Source organism: Hylobates moloch, unplaced genomic scaffold, assembly GCF_009828535.3.
Source record: "Hylobates moloch isolate HMO894 unplaced genomic scaffold, HMol_V3 SCAFFOLD_14, whole genome shotgun sequence".
Lineage (NCBI taxonomy): Eukaryota > Metazoa > Chordata > Mammalia > Primates > Hylobatidae > Hylobates > Hylobates moloch.
In genome coordinates this window covers 63903471-63923636 of record NW_026652289.1, presented here as the reverse complement: position 1 = coordinate 63923636, position 20166 = coordinate 63903471, and the positions used below count along the sequence as shown (strand labels likewise).

The 20166-nt window shown below is 45.3% G+C and overlaps 1 protein-coding gene across 7 annotated transcripts in view; it reads left to right on the top strand.

The window, feature by feature from the left end:
* The window catches only part of ANKDD1A (ankyrin repeat and death domain containing 1A), a 47479-nt gene extending 28651 nt beyond the window's left edge, over window positions 1-18828 (top strand). For all 7 annotated transcript variants that reach the window (XM_032176181.2, XM_032176173.2, XM_032176176.2 and 4 more), the window contains 7 exons: window positions 870-968; window positions 9439-9537; window positions 10462-10560; window positions 11631-11726; window positions 14376-14565; window positions 17383-17514; window positions 18488-18828. In XM_032176181.2, coding sequence (XP_032032072.1) covers window positions 870-968; window positions 9439-9537; window positions 10462-10560; window positions 11631-11726; window positions 14376-14565; window positions 17383-17514; window positions 18488-18549 — 777 coding nt within the window. In that variant the 3' untranslated portion in view covers window positions 18550-18828. The remainder of the gene's footprint in view (window positions 1-869; window positions 969-9438; window positions 9538-10461; window positions 10561-11630; window positions 11727-14375; window positions 14566-17382; window positions 17515-18487) is intronic.
* The last annotated feature ends 1338 nt before the right edge of the window (window positions 18829-20166 follow it).

Below are 20166 nucleotides of genomic sequence, written 5' to 3'. Positions count from 1 at the left end.
TCTCAAGAACTCCTCAATCCTGGGCAAACTGAGACAGTGGTGGGTCACCCTAGTGGGGCCTGCCTGGTGTGTGCCTTGTGCAAGGTGATCATTGGGCCAGGTTGGGCTCTGACTGAAAGAGCCCTTTGAGGCCCACCAAGATCAAGCCTCCATTCTGGCCCTGCCAGGATCCTGTTTGGATGCACCAAGACCAGCTTGTGCTGGGCAGTGCATGCTGGGTGGAGTTTGCTCTGTATTGGCAAATCTTATTTGTCTTCCTCTTTAAAAACCACCTCCTGGCCAGGTGCGGTGGCTCACACCTGTAATCCCAGCACTTTGGGAGGCCGAGACAGGTGGATCACAAGATCAGGAGTTCAAGACCAGCCTGGCCAACATGGTGAAACCCCGTCTGTACTAAAAATACAAAAATTAGCTGGGCGTAGTGGCAGGCACCTGTAATCCCAGCTACTCGGGAGGCTGGGGCAGGAGAATTACTTCAACCTGGGAGGTGGAGGTTGCAGTGAGCTGAGATTGTGCCACTGTACTCCAGCTTGGGTGACAGAGTGAGACTCTGTCTCGGGAAAAAAAAAAGAAAACCACCTCCTTAGAGTCTATCATCTGCATGTCTTTACCAGCCATAGAATTGGGCAGGCTTTGGTCTACATTCTTGAGTTTGTGATAGGAGGTGAGGAAAAGACTGAGACCATAGTGAGTTCCTTTTACTGGTCACGAGGCCTGGGAAAGTCATTGATTTTTCCAGCCTCAGTTAAATGGGGATAATACTCCCGGGGTGTTGTGACACTCAAATGGAAAAATGAATCTCAAAGGGCTTTGCAAACCTCAGTAGGAGGGGTCCTTGTGATATTGCATTGATGCCTGTTTCCTTCTAGAAAAACCTGAGCTGCCTTCACTATGCAGCCCTCAGTGGCTCGGAGGATGTGTCTCGGGTCCTCATCCACGCAGGAGGCTGCACCAATGTGGTTGATCATGTAAGTATGGTGCGAGTGTTGAAGGGGGGGTCTCCGCTGCAAAGCCTTCCATGAGCACACTGATGAAGCACAGGGAGAAACAGGCACATCGGACCCTTGGGGTTGGGGTGTGGACCAGGAGTAGGGGAGCCGGCAGCACTTACGAGAGTGAAATACTGTTGCAGCTGTAATAGGATTAGAAACCAAGTTTGCTTGCAATTCCTCTGAACTGAATTATCAGCTCCTGTTCTCTGCTCATTTATGCATTGGGGCTTTATTTTTTCTTTTCTTTCTTTTTTTTTTTTTTTTTGAGACGGAGTCTTGCTCTGTTGCCCAGGCTGGAGTGCAGTGGTGCAATCTCAGCTCACTACAGCCTCTGCCTCCCAGGTTCAAGTGATTCTCCTGCCTCAGCCTCCTGAATAGCTGGAACTAGAGGCACACACCACCACGCCTGGCTAATTTTTTTTTTTTTTTTTTTGTATTTTTGGTAGAAAAATACATGGAGTTTCACCATGTTGGCCAGGCTGGTCTTGAACTCCTGACTCAAGTGATTTGCCAGCATCAGCCTCCCAAAGTGCTGGGATTATAGGCATGAGTCACTGTGCCAAGCCTAGGCATTGGGTTTTACTATTAATCTTTTATGTTGCCTATCTGTCCACTTAATTGTTAATCTTTTTCCTGTTATACATTTGGTCCACACACAGGAAGTGTATAATCTTTTGGTTAAAACACAGACTTTGGGAGTGCAGTGGTTCACACCTGTAATCTCAGCATTATGGGAGGCCGAGGCTGGAGTATTGCTTGATCTCAGGACTTCAAGACCAGCCTGGGTAACCCAGGGAGATCCATCTCTACAAAATGTTTTTTGAAAAACTGGCTGGTCATGGTGGTGTACACATGTAGTCCTAGCTACTTGGGAGGCTGAGGCAAAAGGACTGCTTGAGCCCAGGAGGTTGAGGCCACAGTGAGCCATGATCACACCACTGCACTCCAGCCTGGGCAAGAGCGAGACTCTGTCTCAAAAAAAAAAAAAAAAAAAAAAAATTGGGCTGGGCATTGTGGCATGAGCCTGTAATCCCAGCACTTTGGGAGGCCAAGGTGAGCAGATTGCTTGAGGCTAGGCGTTCGAGACCAGCCTGGGCAACATGGCAAAACCCCATCTCTACAAAAAATATAGAAAAGTAGCCAGGCGTGGCCGGGTGCAGTGGCTCACACCTGTAATCCCAGCACTTTGGGAGGCTGAGGCGGGCGGATCACGAGGTCAGGAGATCAAGACCATCCTGGATAACATGGTGAAACCCCGTCTCTACTAAAAATACAAAAAATTAGCCAGCTTGGTGTCAGGCACCTGTAGTCCCAGCTACTCAGGAGGCTGAGGCAGGAGGATGGCGTGAACCCGGGAGGCAGAGCTTGCAGTGAGCCGAGATTGCACCACTGCACTCCACCCTGGGCGACAGAGCAAGACTCCGCCTCAAAAAAAAAAAAAAATTAGTCAGGCGTGGTGGTATATCCCTGTAATCCCAGCTACTTGGGAGGCTGAGGCACGAGAGTCACTTGAACCCAGGAGGCAGAAGTTGCAATGAGCCGAGATCGCTCCACTGCACTCCAGCCTGGGCAACAGAGTAAGACTGTCTCAAAAAGAAAAAAAAAAAAAGTAGTGGGAGTTTCAAATGGTAACTATCTTTCTAGAAGGCAAGTTGACAATAACTATCAAGCTGAATTAAACAATTAAAATTTGAAAACAACAGGCTTTGGTGTTAGGCCTGGCTTTGTATGCTGGTACTACAAACTGAATAACCCTGGGCAAGCTGCTTTGACCTATTTGGGCCTGTTTCCTTACCTATAAGTACTGTTATTATTATTCCCATTACATAAACAAGGAAACATCTATGGTTTAAATCAGAAAGGGGTCATTTCTTACAACTAAAACAAGTACTGTATTTAAACTTATTATAAAAACAACATTACACAATTCATTGGAATATAGAGAAGAAAGTCATCCTTGAGTCCAAAGCCCTAGAAAAGCAAGGACTTTTTTTTAATGCCCTCCCATTTTTCCCCATGTAAATAGTATCACCTCCAGCTAGAAAGAATTCAGGCTAAATGCTTACATGTTTCTGCTAATCAAGACACCAGAATCCTGATGCCAGCCCAGTGGTCAAACTATGAAGTTTTCCTGTTACCCTCATTTAGTATGTTGTTTTCCTATTCATTTTAGCTGTTTTTGCTGCCTATTTATTTATTTATTTATTTAAATTGTGTCACTTTTATTTGTTGTATTTGCATTGTTTTTAATACCAAAAGTAACTTGCTGGTAGTAACAGTGTCAAAAGACACATTCATAAAAAGTGAAGGTGTTGCCAGGTGCAGTGGCTCACACCTGTAATCCCAACACTTTGGAAGGCTGAGGTGGGAGGATTGCTTGAGTCCAGGAGTTCGAGACCAGCCTGGGCAGCATAGTGAGCCCCCATGTCTACAAAAAAAAATTTTTTTTTTTTTTTTTTTTGAGATGGAGTCTCGCTCTGTGGCCCAGGCCGGAGTGCAGTGGCGCAATCTCGGCTCACTGCAAGCTCCACCTCCCAGGTTCACGCCATTCTCCTGCCTCAGCCTCTCCGAGTAGCTGGGACTACAGGCGCCCGCCACCACGCCCGGCTAATTTTTTGTATTTTTAGTAGAGACGGGGTTTCACCGTGGTCTCGATCTCCTGACCTCGTGATCCACCAGCCTCGGCCTCCCAAAGTGCTGGGATTACAAGCGTGAGCCACCGCGCCCGGCCTCTACAAAAAATTTAAAAATCAGCTGGGTATGGTGGTGGGTACCTTCCTATAGTCCCAGATCCTCTGGAGGCTGAAGTTGAAGGATCACTTGAGCCGAGGAGGTTGAGGCTGCAGTGAGCTGTGATCACACAACTGCACTCCAGCCTGGGTAACAGAATGAGACCTTATCTCTAAAAAAAATTAAAATAAAAAAAATTCCCACAAATCATTTCAAAGTTAAAAAACAAACAACACGAGAAAAATGGCTAAAGGTTATGAAGAGACATTTGGTAGAAAAGGAAACACAGAGGATTCTTAAGAGAAATGCAAATTAATACTACATGGAGATATAATTCTTCACTCATTAGGTTGGCAAAAATCCAAGAGTTTTGCCAAGTGGGTTGACAAAGCTGTAGGGAAATAGGCACCTTCATATATTACTGGAAGGAGTAGAAGTTGGTACAGTCTGTTCAGAAGGTAATTTATCAATATGTATAAAACATACAAATACATGTGCCCTTTGACTCAACAAATCTAGGAATTTATTCTACAGATATACTTCCACATGTATGGAATGATAATATGTACAAGGTTTTTGCTGCAGTATCATTTGTAATAGCAAAATATTGAAACCTATGTTTAACTAGGAGACAATGTAATAAATTATGGCCCATCCATGCAATGGAATACTATGTAACTATAAAAAAGAATGAGGACGGCCGGGCCAGGCGCAGTGGCTCAGGCCTGTAATCCCAGCACTTTGGGAGGCTGAGGCAGGCGGATCATGAGGTCAGGAGTTCGAGACCAGCCTGGCCAACATACTGAAACCCCGTCTCTACTAAAAGTACAAAAAATTAGCCGGGTGTGGTGGCACACGCCTGTAGTCCCAGCTACTCAGGAGGCTGAGGCAGAAGAATCGCTTGAACTCAGGAAGCAGAGGTTGCAGTGAGCCGAGATTGTGCCACTATACTCCAGCCTGGGGGACTGTGAGACTCCATCTCAAAAAAATAAATAAAAATAAAAATAAATAAGAATGAGGACAGTTTTCAAAAAAATGTACTTATATGGAAAGACCTTAAAGATATAGTTATGTGAACAAAGCAGGTGCAAATTCTCTACTACTAGGAACCAAGATTCTTTGGGAAAATGGCTAAGTCTAGGACTAGGGCAGGAAATACTAATATATAGGGTGAGTCTGGAGCATCTTGTAGTGCCAGAAAGTAAAGGAGCACTCCATTAAAAAAACGATGATTAGGCTGTGTCAAAAGGACACAGGGGCCACCAGAGAGAGCTCCCAATGGTCAACTCTGAAACTACTTAAGCAATAAAATAAAGTAGTATTGGATTGTAATCCAAAGTATAAAAAAACTGTGCGTCCATACTGATATAAATAAATGATTGAATAAGTAAATGGAGGAGAATAAACAAATATCCCATGCAGAAGAATTTCAAATAATTTAGGTAGATACCATGCTCTCAAGGAGGTGAAGCAGAACCTCCCGACACCTTAAGTACAGGCTGTGCATAGTGACTTCCTGCCAGAAAGTGCAGTACGGGAAGGAGAAAAGAGTCACCTTACTGTGGGGAAATCTGACAAACACTACCTCAGCCAGGCGGTCAAGGCCAACATCAACAGTGATGAGTCATGTTGGCAGTATTTACCCTTGATAATGGTGTGATGAAAATGATACTTTATCTCTGTAATCCTCCCCCAAACTCCTAACCCCAGTCTAATTCCGAGAACAACAGCAGACAAATCCTGGTTAAGAGACATTCTACGAAATACTTGACAAGTAATTCTCAAAATGTCAAGGTCATCAAAAATAATGAAAGTCTGAGAAACCAGCACAGCCAAGAGGAGCATTCGGAGACATGGCAACTAAATATAATGTGGTATCCTGGATGGGATCCTGGAACAGAAAGGATATTAGGTAGAAACTAAGGGCCAGGCGCAGTGGCTCACGCCTGTAATCCCGGCACTTTGGGAGGCTGAGTTGGGTGGATCACTTGAGGTCAGAAGTTTGAGACCAGCCTGGCCAACATGGTGAAACCCCATCTTTACTCAAAATTAAAAATTAGCCGGGTGTGGTGGCGGGTGCCTGTAATCCCAGCTATTTGGGAGGCTGAGGCAGGAGAATCACTTGAACTCAGGAGGTGGAGGTTGCAGTGAGCTGAGATCGTGCCACTGCACTCCAGCCTGGGCAACAGAGAGAGACTCCGTCTCAAAAGAAAAAAAAAAAAAAGAAACTGAAGACTCTGAATAGAGTATGGATTTTAAGTTCTAATAATCAATTGACATTGTCTCATTAATTATGACAAAAACATCATACTAATTAAGATGTTAGTAGTAGAGGAAACTGGATGTGGGGTATGTGGGAACTCTGTTATCTTTGCAACTTTCACGTGAAACTAAATATGTTCTAAGATAAAAGTTTAGGCTAGGCATGGTAGCTTGCACCTGTAATCCTAGCACTTTGGGAGGCTGAAGTGGAAGGATTGCTTGGGCCCAGGAGGTCAAGGCAGCAGTGAGCCATGATCTCGCCACTGCACTCCATCCTGGATGACAGAGCAAGATCCTGTCTCAAAACAAACAAAAAAGACAGAAAAAGTTTATTAAAAACTGCAGAATAGGCCAGAAATGGTGGCTCACACTTGTAATTCCAGCACTTTGAGAAGCTGAGATGGGAGGATCGCTTGAGGCTAGGAGTTCAAGACCAGCCTGGGCAACAAAGCGAGACTGTCTCTACAAAAAAACTTTAAAATTAGCTGGGCTGGAGGCACATGCCTGTAGTCCCTGCTACTCCAGAGGCTGAGGCAGGAAGATCATGTGAGCCCAAGGGTTTGAAGTTGCAGTCAACTGTGATCACACACTGCGCTCCAACCTGCATGACAGATCAAGACCTTGGCTCTAAAAAATAAAAAGCAAAAAAAATAAAGCTGCAGAACAGTGTAATATGCTTCAAAAAGAAGGGTGGAAAGACCATGAAAATATGCCCAGCTGATTTTTATTGAAGATGCAAAAGCAATTCAGTGGAGGAAGGTTTGATAGCCTTTTCAACAAATGGTACTGAAGCAACTGTACATCCACAGGCAAAAAAATGAGCCTCAACCAAAACCTCACACCTTATACAGAATTAACTCAAAATGGATCACAGACTTAAATGTAAAACTATAAAGCTTTTAGAAAAAATATAAGGAGGAAAATTTTTGGATCTAGGGTAAGGCCAAAGAGTTCTTAGACTTGACACTAAAAACATGATCCATAGAAGCAAAAATTTGATTAATTGGACCTCATCAAAATTAAAAAATTCTGCTCTGCAAAGGATCTGTTAAGAGGATGAAAAAACAAGCTACGGACCAAGAGAAGAGATTTGCAAAAAACATATCTTATAAAGGCTAGTGTCTAGAGTACATAAAGAGCTCTCAAAACTCAACAGTAAAAAAAAAATGGGCAAAAGACAAGAATAGACATTTCACTGAAGAGGATATACAGATGGCAAATAAGCACATGAAAAGATGTTTAACTTCATTAGCTATTAGGGAAGTGTAAGTTAACACCACCATGATATACTACTTTTCAGAATGGTTAAAATTAACAAATTATGACAAAAATATTTGACAGATGGGAGAGAGAGCTTTAGGTAAGAGGATCCTCTCCACCATCCATGGTGGGGATAGGATGATTGATTGATTGATTGATTGACAGATAGATAGATTTTTTTTTTTGAGATGGAGTCTTGCTCTGTCGCCTAGGCTGGAGTGCAGTGGCGTGATCTCCGCTCACTGCAACCTCCGCCTCCCAGGTTCATGCCATTCTCCTGCCTCAGCCTCCTGAGTAGCTGGGACTACAGGCGCCCGCCACCACGCCCAGCTAGTTTTTTTTGTATTTTTAGCAGAGACGGGGTTTCACCGTGTTAGCCAGGATGGTCTCCATCTCCTGACCTCGTGATCCGCCCACCTTGGCCTCCCAAAGTGCTGGGATTACAGGCATGAGCCACTGTGCCTGGCCTAGATAGATAGATTTTTTAGAGACAAGGTCTCACTCTATCGTCCAGGTTGGAGTGCAGTGGTAGGATCATGGCTTACTGCAGCCTCGTGTCCTCTTGGGCTCAAGCAATCCTCCTGCCTCAGCCTCCCAGGTAGCTGGGACTACAGGTGTGCACCACTATGCTCAGCTAATTTTGTTTTAAATTTTTTGTAGAGACAGGGTCCCACTATGTTGTCCAGGCTGATCTTGAACTCCTGGGCTCAAGTGGTCCTCCCACCTTAGCCTCCCAAAGTACTGGGATTACAGGTGTGAGCTACCACACCTGGTCTTGCTATTTCTTTGTCTTCTTTTATATCCCTCAGTGATGTTATATAGCTTTGGTTTACCTTTGTCTTATTCATTTCTAATTATAGCCTTCATAGTTAGTTTATATTTTTTGGCTGTCACTGTGACTAGAATATCTTTTTTAAAATTATGTGTCATTTCTTGTAAGCATTCAATACAAGAATGCTACTGAATGGTATTTTCGTCTTCTATATGACTTTATTCTAGTAGGATTTTTGTGGGAGAGGTGTCCTAGTCCATTTTGTGTTGCTATAACTGAATACCATAGACTGGGTGACTTATAAAGAATAGAGATTTATTTAGCTCATAGTTCTAGAGGCTGGGAAGTCCTAGAGCATGGTACCAGCATCTTGTAAGGGCCTTCCTGCTGTGTTGTGACATGACGGGAGGCATCACATGGTAAGACAGAGCAACTGTGCTAGCTCTGTGTAACTATACAATTACATGTCTACAAATAATTTTTTGTTCAAATCTTCTTTTCTAATATTGATAACACTCCATACCCACTGGCCTAAACTAGTTATGGCAATAATGGGCATTTTTGTTGTATGTGTGTGTGTATTCTGTTCTGTAACCCTTTTATAGCTCAATACATGAGGATGTTTTCTACTATAAGTATTAGTTTCTAATATCAATTTTATTGGCCTTGTACTATTCCACAGTATGTGTGTCACCATATCACCTAGAGAGGGGGAGTATCCCCTCCTTGTCATTTACTCAGGGGGCCACAGGAGACTATTGGGCATGGTGTCTTCCACTGTTGAAGGAGAGTTGGACTTGGAGTGAGGTATCTTTTCTGGTCCCAGCTGGCTCTCTCATTCATTCATTTTCTACACAAATAGTTATCACGTACTAGGTACCTAGGTACTGGGGGTGGGGACATGGTGGGAGTAGAAAGTCCAATAAGACATAGTTCCTATTAGCTATGTATCCTTGGGTAAGTCACTTAAGTTTTCTGAACTTCAGTGTTTCTGTTTGTAAGGTGAAGATACTAATAAGAACACCATCCCTATATACTTCCTAGGTTGTTGTGTAGATTAAATGAGATGTCAGAGAATCTTAAGGTATTGTTGCTAGGAGGGACCATGGTAAATATCACTTGCCAGATGAAGAGTGGCAGAGAAGGGAAATGACTTGCCCAAGGTCACATAGTGAGTTCCTGACATAGCAGGGTCTTACCCTTGGGTCTTCAGACCCTCACCCATCTAGAAGATCCGTTTGGGGCTCCAGGAATTCAAGCTTTGGGACCATAATTGCCTAAGGCCACCCATGTCATCCAAGAAGCTAAAAGGGCCAAACCCAGAAGCACTATACCCTTCCCTCCTTCTGTCCCCAGCACCAGCCTGCAGCTGGGCAGCCCTGGCAGGGACTCGTCGATTGATCCGTGTATCTCCTCCCACAGCAGGGTGCCTCTCCTCTGCACCTCGCTGTGAGGCACAACTTCCCTGCCTTGGTCCGGCTCCTCATCAACTCTGACAGTGACTTGAATACCATGGACAATGTAAGTGGCTACAGAGACCTTCCGGGCCCCAGGGAGCTTCTGGAAACCCTCCCAGGCTGGGAGGCTTGGCTGTGTCTCCTAGCATGGCCCAGAGTTGAGGAATTGCTTTTTTTTTTTTTTTTTTTTTAGCTTTTAGAAGGTAATTTAAATAGTTGTTGAAGGGAATATCATTTTGTTCATCATTCCCCTCTTTTGAACATTTTGGGTGTTCCCAAGTTTCGGCCATGGTCTATAAACATTGCACTGAACATCTTTTTACATTCAACCTTTTCCTTTCATTGCTTTTTTTCCTTAGGGAACATTCCCAGGGCAGGGGTGACTGAGGCAGTCTTGTGTAACAAGAGGCCTCTGAGTCCTGAAGCTGTGATAGTAAAGAGCCCTTTTAAATGCTGTCCCCACAATCTACCCACCAACCATATAATTCTCAGTACTAGCAAGGGCATGGCTCACAGAGCCACTGGGAGTTGAATGCAATTTGGCAGAATATATCATATACCTTTAAATGATATGTATGAGCATTGCTGGGAACTGAGCCTTGAGAAACATATTAAAAGCTCATGCACAGAGATATTTACTGCAGTATTATTTATCAGTCTTCAATTTGAAAATGGCCTAAATATTTAATAATAGGGAAGTGGTTAGGTAAATTATGGCACAGACAAAAATAGGCTATTATGGAGTTATCAAAAATGGCGTTTATCAGAGTTTATAGTACACAAAAAGTGTCATGTTGGGGTAAAAAAAATAAGATGTAAAATGTACATATAGGATGATCTCATGTATGTAAAACCAACAAACTAAAAACATTCTGCATTAAAGAAAAGACTAGAAGAAATATACTAGGATCATTGTGGGGGTTGACTTAGGGTAGTGGGCCACCCCTACGTGCTTTTCACTCACCTGTTCCCTTGGCTTCTCCCCTAGAGGCAGCAGACGCCCCTTCACCTGGCTGCAGAGCACGCCTGGCAGGACATAGCAGAGATGCTCCTCATTGCTGGGGTTGACTTAAACCTGAGAGATAAGGTACCTCTGCTTATAACCCACCTCACTTCAGGTTTTCATGGCTCCCCCTTTGCCAGAGACCCTGCTACGAATGCCCCCTCCCTCCTCCCTCTCAGGGTGTTCAAGGACTGTCATCCTTTCTATACCAGCTCAAATGCAACCTCCTCCAGGAAGCCTTCCTGACCTTCCACCACCTTCCCCTCTCTCTACTAAGGTCCCTCAGCCTTGGCCCACTCCCCTCTGGTATAGGCCTGTAAAATGATTGCTTTCTCTTTTATGGCCCCCATCAGACTGTGACCTCCTGAGTCACCTGGTAGGGTTGGGCAGTAGACGAATACCACAGTACTGCCCAACAACCCCCATATGTGGGACAGGGTTTGGGGAAGCTTCCCAGCTCATTGTGACAGCTACATCCGCAGGTGCTAGTGGTCTCAGAAGAGCCGAAGACTTGGTATGAGGCTGGGAGGTCACAGGCGTATGAGGGGAGGGGCACCTGCACATGTGACTCAGCGAGGCCAGCCTAGGATGGTGTGGGGTAGAGCTGGGGGCCAGGATCAGATCCTGAAGCTGGACCTAGGAGGGGGCCCCCTGCTTTGAGCTAGGCCCCAGGGCAGCTGGCCAGATGTGAAGGGGAGCTTCCCATCTCACTGCAGGTCTGTGGAGCTAACGGTCTGGGAGGCCTGGAGAAAAGGAGGCCTGATGGGAGGTGGGCAAAAGGCAAAAGTGACATGATAAACCCAAGCCCCCATCTCTGGGCTCTTGTTTCTTCATCTGAAAAGTGGGTGGGAACCCCTATTTCACAGGGGATATTGAAAAGTTAATTAGGGCTGAGTTTCATAAGCTCTAAAGCTTCCTAATTTCTAAAGAAACACAAGAGGTGGTCACTAGAATTATGTATTGCTATTGTTTTATTCTATTTGTGACTTTTCCATATCCCCATCATGCCCAGAAAACCAGAAAACCTTTCTGCTCTCACCGTAGACTGCTGGAAAGCACTTCCTGTGGGCAGGAGGGTTTTTCCTCAGTGCTAGAAGCCCTTGCGTACCCCTCCTGTAGAAACTCTGGCTTCTCTTCTTGCCTCTTAATTGCAGCAGGGAAAAACCGCCCTGGCAGTGGCCGCCCGCAGCAACCATGTCAGCCTGGTGGACATGATCATAAAAGCTGATCGTTTCTACAGATGGGAGAAGGTACGGAGGCCTCACACTTGATCTTTCCTCATTGGAAAGGGAGTGATTTTGGCTCCAGATGGAGCTGGCTTTGAACCCCAGGCCTGACCAATTCTGGGTCCCTCCGTCTCCAAGCGGGTGATAATCATCACCTTGTATGTTACCACAGTTGTTTGTGAGGATCTGGTGAAGGGCAAGTGTCCAAACAGGCTGAAACAAGGCAGACTGAGGTCCATGCCAGCGTGGAGATACTGCTGGATACTGCTGTAGCTTCCAGCCGATGAATGCATGCATGCATGAATGCATACAGACATGTGTGAAAAAGAGAGGGCAGGTGGTTCCATCTCACGCCATCTCCAAGTGATTGAACTGCTGCTTGGGATGCTATGCTCAGGCAACTTTCTGAGCCAGAAGTAAGTGTGCTAGGATTGATTAGTAGTGTCTCCTGTGGACTTGGGACAGAAGAGTGGCAGAATGTTTGCTATTCCAGTTAGCAAATGGAGGTAGGGAGTTTTTTTGGTGTCCTTGGGGCTTGTTTTTATATACAGAAGATAATTTTGCATTTACTTCAGTTTTCAAAGTTAATACAGATGGTCCCCAATTACAATGGTTCAGCTTATGATTTTTTTACTTTATGATGGCGCAAAAGTGATACACATTAAGTAGAAACCATACTTCGAGTACCTGTACAGCCATGCTGTTTTTCACTTCAATATAGTATTCAATAAATGACATGAGATATTCAGCACTTTATTATAAAACTGGCTTTGTGTTAGATGATTTGCTCCACTATAAACTAATGTAAGTGTATTAAGCACATGTAAGGTAGGCTAAGCTAAACTATGATGGTCTGTAGGTTAGGGGGATTAAATGCATTTTCAACTTTTATTTTATATATATACATATTTTTTTTTTTTTTTTTTTGAGACGGAGTCTCACTCTGTCACCCAGGCTGGAGTGTAGTGGTGCAATCTCGGCTTGCCGCAACCGCTGCCTACTGGGTTCAAGCGATTCTCCTGTCTTAGCCTCCCAAGTAGCTGGGACTACAGGTGTGTGCCACCACGCCCAGCTAATTTTTTGTATTTTCAGTAGAGACGGGGTTTCACTATGTTGGCCAGGATGGTCTCAATCTTCTGACCTTGTGATCCGCCCACCTCAGCCTCCCAAAGTGCTGGGATTACAGGTGTGAGCCACCATGCCTGGCCAAATTATGATATTTTTATCAAGACATAACCCCATCATAAGTTGAGGGGCATCTGTATCGAATCTGCTAAATTACAAATTTAAAAACCTAGTTTTTCTTAAACTTTAAAATTCATTTTATAAATCTTATTATTCTATTTATACAACTAATACATTTTTCCAGTCAGTTTCAAGGAAGTCTTTTGAGTAATGTTGGGTCCCATGTTTAAACTTAAACTACCTTAAACATTGAAACTGAATAAATAAACTTAATATAACAGATTTTCTTTTTAAGCACTTCAAATGCTTCTTAAATTCTTAAATTATCCTAATAAGACCATTAACTTAAACCTATAAATAATCTCAAATATCTTAAACATTCCAATGTGGTTTACAAACTTAGTAAACTTCTTATCCCTTTCAAATAAAAATCACTGTTTCAGAATCAATTGGTAGATAAATTTCAGTAGGAATCATAAGATGTTCTCCCACTGATATGCTAGATTCCCTTAAACATTACAACCCTTTTACACACAACAGATTATTCCTAAATATAATCCCAAAGTGTTAATACTGAGGGTTGGACTAACCGATTCATCTCTGTGCTGAGTACTAAGCCACTTCAGGCTTTACAGGTCCTCACCACTAAGGCAGTGGCTGCATGTCAGAATCACAAATCCCTCCTGGACCCCCAGGCCAATTCAGGTAGAATCTCTGAGGTGGGGGCCAGACATCGGTGGTTCTTAAAGTTCCCAGATGGTCTCAATGTGCAGATGGGGCTGAAAACACTGCCCCAGGGGACCAGTTTTTAATACCCCAGGTGAGAACCAAGCTTCACCTCACAGTGATTGCCAGAGACTGTTGACCATGACATAAGCTTTGGAATTGCAGACACCAGGATGATTTTTTTCACCCCGAACTTAACCAGAACTCTGCATCCATTCCCTTTAGAGGGCCTTAGGCTTCTGTGGGCTTCATTTATGCTATAACAGAATTCTTTAGTAACCTCTAATTTCATTGCCTGCTTTGCTAGAAAGGATTTTGTAATCCCACCCTTTACTACTCCTTGTGATTCAGCAAATCCGATTCTTGCCCTGCCTGGTTTGGCCAAAGCTTTGGAGTACTTCTTCTGACACCCATGCTATAAGAACACAGGAAAGAGAGGCAGGTGACCGCAGGAATCTGGAAAGGCTCCCTGGAAGTAGCACATGGGTGGTCTTTTGACTATGACAATGAGGTTGAGGGGCAGGAAGGTGAGCAGAGGAATTCCAGGTGGAAGAACAGTGGGAGCAACGGGTTCCAGAGGTCAAGAGCAAGGCATGGAGCGAGAAACCAGAAGAGAGGACATTAAGTCCCTGGCCATTGCTAACTGCAGCTCCCAGGAACCCCAGCAGAGGTCGTAGGAGGGTCATAGGGGCCTCGGCTCGGCATTGCCCCTGTCTGGGATCATGAGGGAGAGCTTCTGCACTTTTGGGATCTGCCCCACAGGACCACCCCAGTGACCTCTCTGGGAAGAGCTTGTCCTTTAAGCAGGACCATCGGCACGAAACACAGCAGCTCCGTTCTGTGCTGTGGCGGCTGGCCTCCAGGTATCTGCAGCCCCGTGAGTGGAAGAAGCTGGCATATTCCTGGGAGTTCACGGAGGCGCATGTCTATGCCATCGAGCAACAGTGGACAGGTACCACCTTGCTTCTCCTTGCCGCAAGCAACCAGTGGGCAGAGGGGTGGGGCACCTGAAATGTGTTCAGTTTTCTGTGCTTCTGGTGAAAGAGCCTGTGCAACCCACAGCCTGGTCCCACACCGTCCAACACACCTGGTGCTCTGTCCCTCCTCCAGGCCTCTGCACAGGGTGCACACTCTGCCTCTCCCCATTCATTGTGAATTTTACATTCTTCACCAATCAGCCCAAACCGATACCCACGTTTACACCTAAACTAAAACCATTCTTGGTAAAAAGAAGAGGGCCTGCTGTTGTCACTATTATTCAACATCTATATGGAAATTTTGGCCCTGGTTCTAAGGTGTGAAAAGGAAATAGAAATAAGGAGTGTAAATATTGTAAAGGAAGACAGACTTATTATTCAGATGGAATACTTAACATACATAGGACATCCAGAGGAATCAACTAAAAAGAAATCTTAGAATTAATCAAATAATTCAATGAAATGGCTAAATATAGAAAATATACTAACACCACAGAACTCCTATGAACCACTGCTAAATGGGCAAAAAATATATAGAGAGAATCTTTTAAAAGAGATTCCATTTACAATTGTGTGTGTGTTTCATCTGGAAAACCTAAAAGACAAATATAGATGACACATATGAATAAAACAATAATGGTTCAACTATAAAAGACGACTTGTGTAAACGGAATGACATTCTGTATTTGTGGCAAGAAAAAGTATCATATAGATATGTTTTTCCCCAATTAGATTAAAACTTTGACCTAATTTTAATCAAAATAGGAGGTTTTTGAAACTTAACTGAAGTATTCTATAATTTGTCTGGAAGAATAAACAGGGATATAAAAGTGAACATTCTGGGATAAACAATAAAGGGGATCTAACCCAAGCAGACTCAGCCTTTTTTTTTTTTTTGAGACGGAGTCTCCCTCTTTCGCCCAGGCCGGACTGCAGTGGCACGATCTCGGCTCATTGCAAGCTCCGCCTCCCGGGTTGACGCCATTCTCCTGCCTCAGCCTCCCAAGTAGCTGGGACTACAGGTGCCTGCCACTGCGCCCGGCTAATTTTTTGTATTTTTTTTTTTTTTAGTAGAGATGGGGTTTCACCGTGTTAGCCAAGATGGTCTTGGTCTCCTGACCTCGTGATCCACCCGCCTCAGCCTCCCAAAGTGCTGGGATTACAGGCATGAGCCACCGTGCCCGGCCCAGACTCAGCCTTTTATAAAGCCAAAATAAAATTAACATAAAGAGACACCTGGATCAGGCATGGTGGCTCCTACCTGTAATCTCAGCACTTTGGGAGGCCGAGGTGGGCAGATCACCTGAGGTTAGGAGTTTGAGACCAGCCCGGCCAACATGGTGAAGCCCCTGTCTCTACTAAAAATACAAAAATTAGCCGGGCGTGATGGTGGGCTCCTGTAATCCCAGCTACTCGAGAGGCTGAGGCGCAAGAATGGCCGAGGCGGGCAGATCACGAGGTCAGGAGATCGAGACTATCCTGGCTAACACGGTGAAACCCCGTCTCTACTAAAAATACAAAAAATTAGCCGGGCGAGGTGGCGGGCGCCTGTAGTCCCAGCTACGCGGGAGGCTGAGGCGGGAGAATGGTATGATCCCCCGGGGGACGGAGCGTGCAGTGAGCCGAGATCGCGCCACTGCACTCCAGCCTGGGCGACAGCAAGACACCGTCTCAAAAAAAAAAAAAAAAAATCGCTTGAACCCGGGAGGCAGAGTTTGCAGTGAGCTGAGATCCCACCACTACACTCCAGCCTGGGGGACAGAGTGAGACTCTGTCTCCCAAAGGAAAAAAAAAAGATTCCTGACACAAAAATATGCAAATTGATATTTGCATATCAATTTGGGATAGAGCAGAGTTCAAAAGTAAACGCTGCTACGGATAAGAACTTTCATATATGATAAAGAAGCACTTGTACATTACAGTGGCAGGGGCAGAGATAGTTAATAAATGGTGTTGAGACCGCTGGGTCAAGCGGAAGTGCCACCACACCAAGGGCAGCACCGTGAGGACATGCCTGCTGAGGGCCCCAAGAGGGGCACGGAAGGTCAGAGGGGCGAATGGAGTGACCTGGACCTGATGGGCGTGGTCCAGCATCGATCTGTTTCCACAGCACAGGAGAGCCAGCTGAATCACAGCCAGCTAAATAACATGTTAACCCCGTGCCGTGTGGGCAATTATTTTCCAAACATGGTTGTATGTTGGAACCACCTGGGAAACTTTGAAACCGTTAAATGCCTAGGCTGCACCCAGTCCCAGGTACATGAGAATTTCTGGGGGTGACATGGGCCCTAGGTGTTTCCAAGGAGCAGCTGAGTCTCAGAACCACTGGCGCAGGGGAAAGAGCATGGCCAGCTCCGTCTCTGACTAAGCTGTGTTCTCATCTGTAAATTAGGACCACTATCATGCAAGACACAGATTATTTTGAGCAGCCAGAGAGGTGAAGTGTACAATTTGTGCATCATGGTACCACAACGATGAATGTCAATTCTTTCTCCATTCAGAGTGACACCAACAGAGTGCATGGTGGGTGTTCAGGAGAAGGCCTGGGGCTGGGGAGGTTCTAGAGACCAAGACACAAACCCTTCCCACCCCATCTGAGAGGCTGCTCCTCCACTCCCCTTACCTATCTCCAGGCTGAGCTTGGCTGGAGCATGAAGGGCCTTGGAGGCTTTTGGCCTCTTTCCCACCTGGGCATGTTCAGGAGGCGGTGCAGGGTGGCATAGCCAGGCGCTCTGGTCAAGTGGCCCCATTGGTTCCTTCTCCCTCTCTCTCTCCTCCCTCACTGTTCTCAGGCACCAGGAGCTATCAGGAGCACGGCCACCGAATGCTGCTTATTTGGCTGCATGGCGTGGCCACGGCTGGTGAGAACCCCAGCAAAGCGTTGTTCGAGGGCCTCGTGGCCATTGGCAGGAGGGACCTGGCTGGTAAGAGCGTATTCTGCTGGACTTCTTCTCAGGAGCTGGGTGGCCCCCACTGGAATGCAGCAGGGCTCTCCAAGGGCTGCTCAGACAAGAATGCTGTGATGCTGGCTCTAGGCCTTCCAGATTCCTACCCCTAGCCCTGCCCTCTTTTCCCTTGGGCAAACTACAGTGCCTCCTAGCCCTGGTTTCCCCATCTGTGCAATGAGGGTGTTGGCCCAAACTGAACCCTGTGACCTTCACAGCCCCAGAGCCAGTGATGCTGTCCATAATCTCTTCCTTACCAGCCCTCTATACCTTGACATTTTTTTCCATTTTGGAATAAGCCTGGAACCACCTTCAGACTTCTTTTTTCACAAACATTAAGACATAGGAGCCAAAACTGACTTAATATGAGTTGAACCAGTCAAGTCTGGTCAAATAAACCTTCTGAGGTCATCACAACTTACTTGAGTATGCCAATCTCAAAAGCCTGATTTGGGATTCAGAGTGTTCTGTGGAATCATCAGACAAGCAGGATAGAAGGTTCTAGTATTAAACCCTCATTAAAAACAAAATCAGCTCATGATGAAAAAGCCTTAAACGCTGTGATACCCACTGACGTGGTACATAATGGGGCAACCACAGAATGGGGCACTAGGCAGTCACTGATAGTTGTGAAGGCTCCATTAGTTATGAGGCAACAAAGAAAACTACTGACATATTTCTAGTATATTGCTGAGGGAAATGTTTCTAGCATATTATTGAGGGAAAAAAGGAAAGAACTCCCCCTCATAGCTCCTATAGGCAAGGTGGAAAAGCTAAGAGTCATTTCAGGGTAGAGGGATTAGGGACGCTACCTTTCTTTCCCCAAAATGTTCTTAAGTATAGTTGTTGCATCTTCTTTTAACACAAACTGTGGCAGGCAATTAAAACATAAAACCAGTCCTGTGAGGCAGAGCTTAGGCAACAGAGGAAGTAAGATTCTTGTTTTTAACAGAAAATATCAGGAAGAAAGCAAACGCAGCCCCGAGTGCCCCCAGGAGGTGCACAGCCATGTAACCGGAGGGGCCAGACCTTCAGGCACGTGGGACCTCAGCGTGTGGAGCCACCTGAACAGAAGATGACCATCATTTAAGGGCTTTTAAAAAAATCACTGTTAACAGACCTCCAGCTGATTCTACTGAAATGCACAGTCATGCAGAGCCCAGGAGGCAAATGTTTCTACAGTGATCTTTTTCATGAGGATGGGTCCAAGGGCCTGTTTCAAGTTTTATGGGTAATCCCGTCCCACAGGTATGGTCCTTTGGAGCTCTTAGCACACTTTCTTCTTCTTTTTTTTTTTTTGGTACAGATTCTCACTCTGTCGCCAGGCTGGAGTGCAGTGGCGCAATCTCGGCTCACTGCAACCTCCACCTCCCAGGTTCACGCCATTCTCCTGCCTCAGCCTCCTGAGTAGCTGGGACTACAGGTGCCCTCCACCACACCCAGCTAATGTTTTGTATTTTCAGTAGAGATGGGGTTTCACTGTGTTAGCCAGGATGGTCTCAATCACCTGACCTCGTGATCTTCCCCAGGGATGGGGCATTCCATCTTCTGCCCTGTCCGGCAGAGTAGCCGCTTGCCACCCGAGGCTGTCGTGCACCTGAAATGTTGGCTAGAGGGACTGAGAAGCTGAAATTTCTTATTTCTCGTTATTTGAAATTGCAGGCACCCATAGCAAGTGGCATCCATGGTGCTTGGCTTTGAGGTGCCAGGCAAGCACAGCTTGTTGTGGGGCTTGGCTGTACCAGCAGGGGGATGTGTTTCTGGGGAAATGTGGCTCTGGAAGCTTCACGGTTTCCCAGAATGTGGAAAATGTATCTGTGCAGGATAGAAATCCTGCCCAGAGGCTGTTTCTGTCTCATTTGAGCTCTCTTTCATGTGGCAGAGCTGGCTGTGACCAGTTTAGGAGCCTACATTTTAGAAAAGCTTACCTCAAAGTTCTGCATTAAGCCTGAGACTGGAAAGGAGATAAAATAAAACAGCTGACAGGAGCTTTGGCAGTCACACATGCCTGATGGGGTGCACAGGGCCACAGTCTCTGAAAGGCAATTTGGCATTGTCTGTCCACAATATACTTTTATCCATTGGTCCAGCAATCCTACTTCTAGGAATTTTTCCTACATATAAACCTGTATGCATATAAAATGACAGATATACAAGGTTATTACTTTGAAAAAGCAAAAGATTGGAAACAAACCAAGTGACTGGCTACAGGGGACTGGTGAAATAGAGTATGTTTCATCCACACAATGGAATTCTGTTCAGCAGTGAAAAAAGGATGAGGGTGCTTTCCAAGTGTTGTTATGGAAAGAGCTCCAGGATAACTTAAGTGGAAAAAAACCCCAAGATACAGGTACATTAAACCGAAGGAAATTGGTTCAGAGGATATGTGCACTATTTTTAGAGAAAAAGCTTCCTTTCTCTCTTCACCTTTTGCAGGTGATGTATTTTTTTCTTTGGATTCCTTTTTTTTTTTTTTTTTTTTTTTTTTTTGAAACAGTTTAGCTTGGCCAGGCGCGGTGGCTCATGCCTGTAATCCCAGCACTTTGGGAGGCCAAGGCAGGCAGATCACGAGGTCAGGAGATCGAGACCATCCTGGCTAACACGGTGAAACCCCATCTCTACTAAGAATAC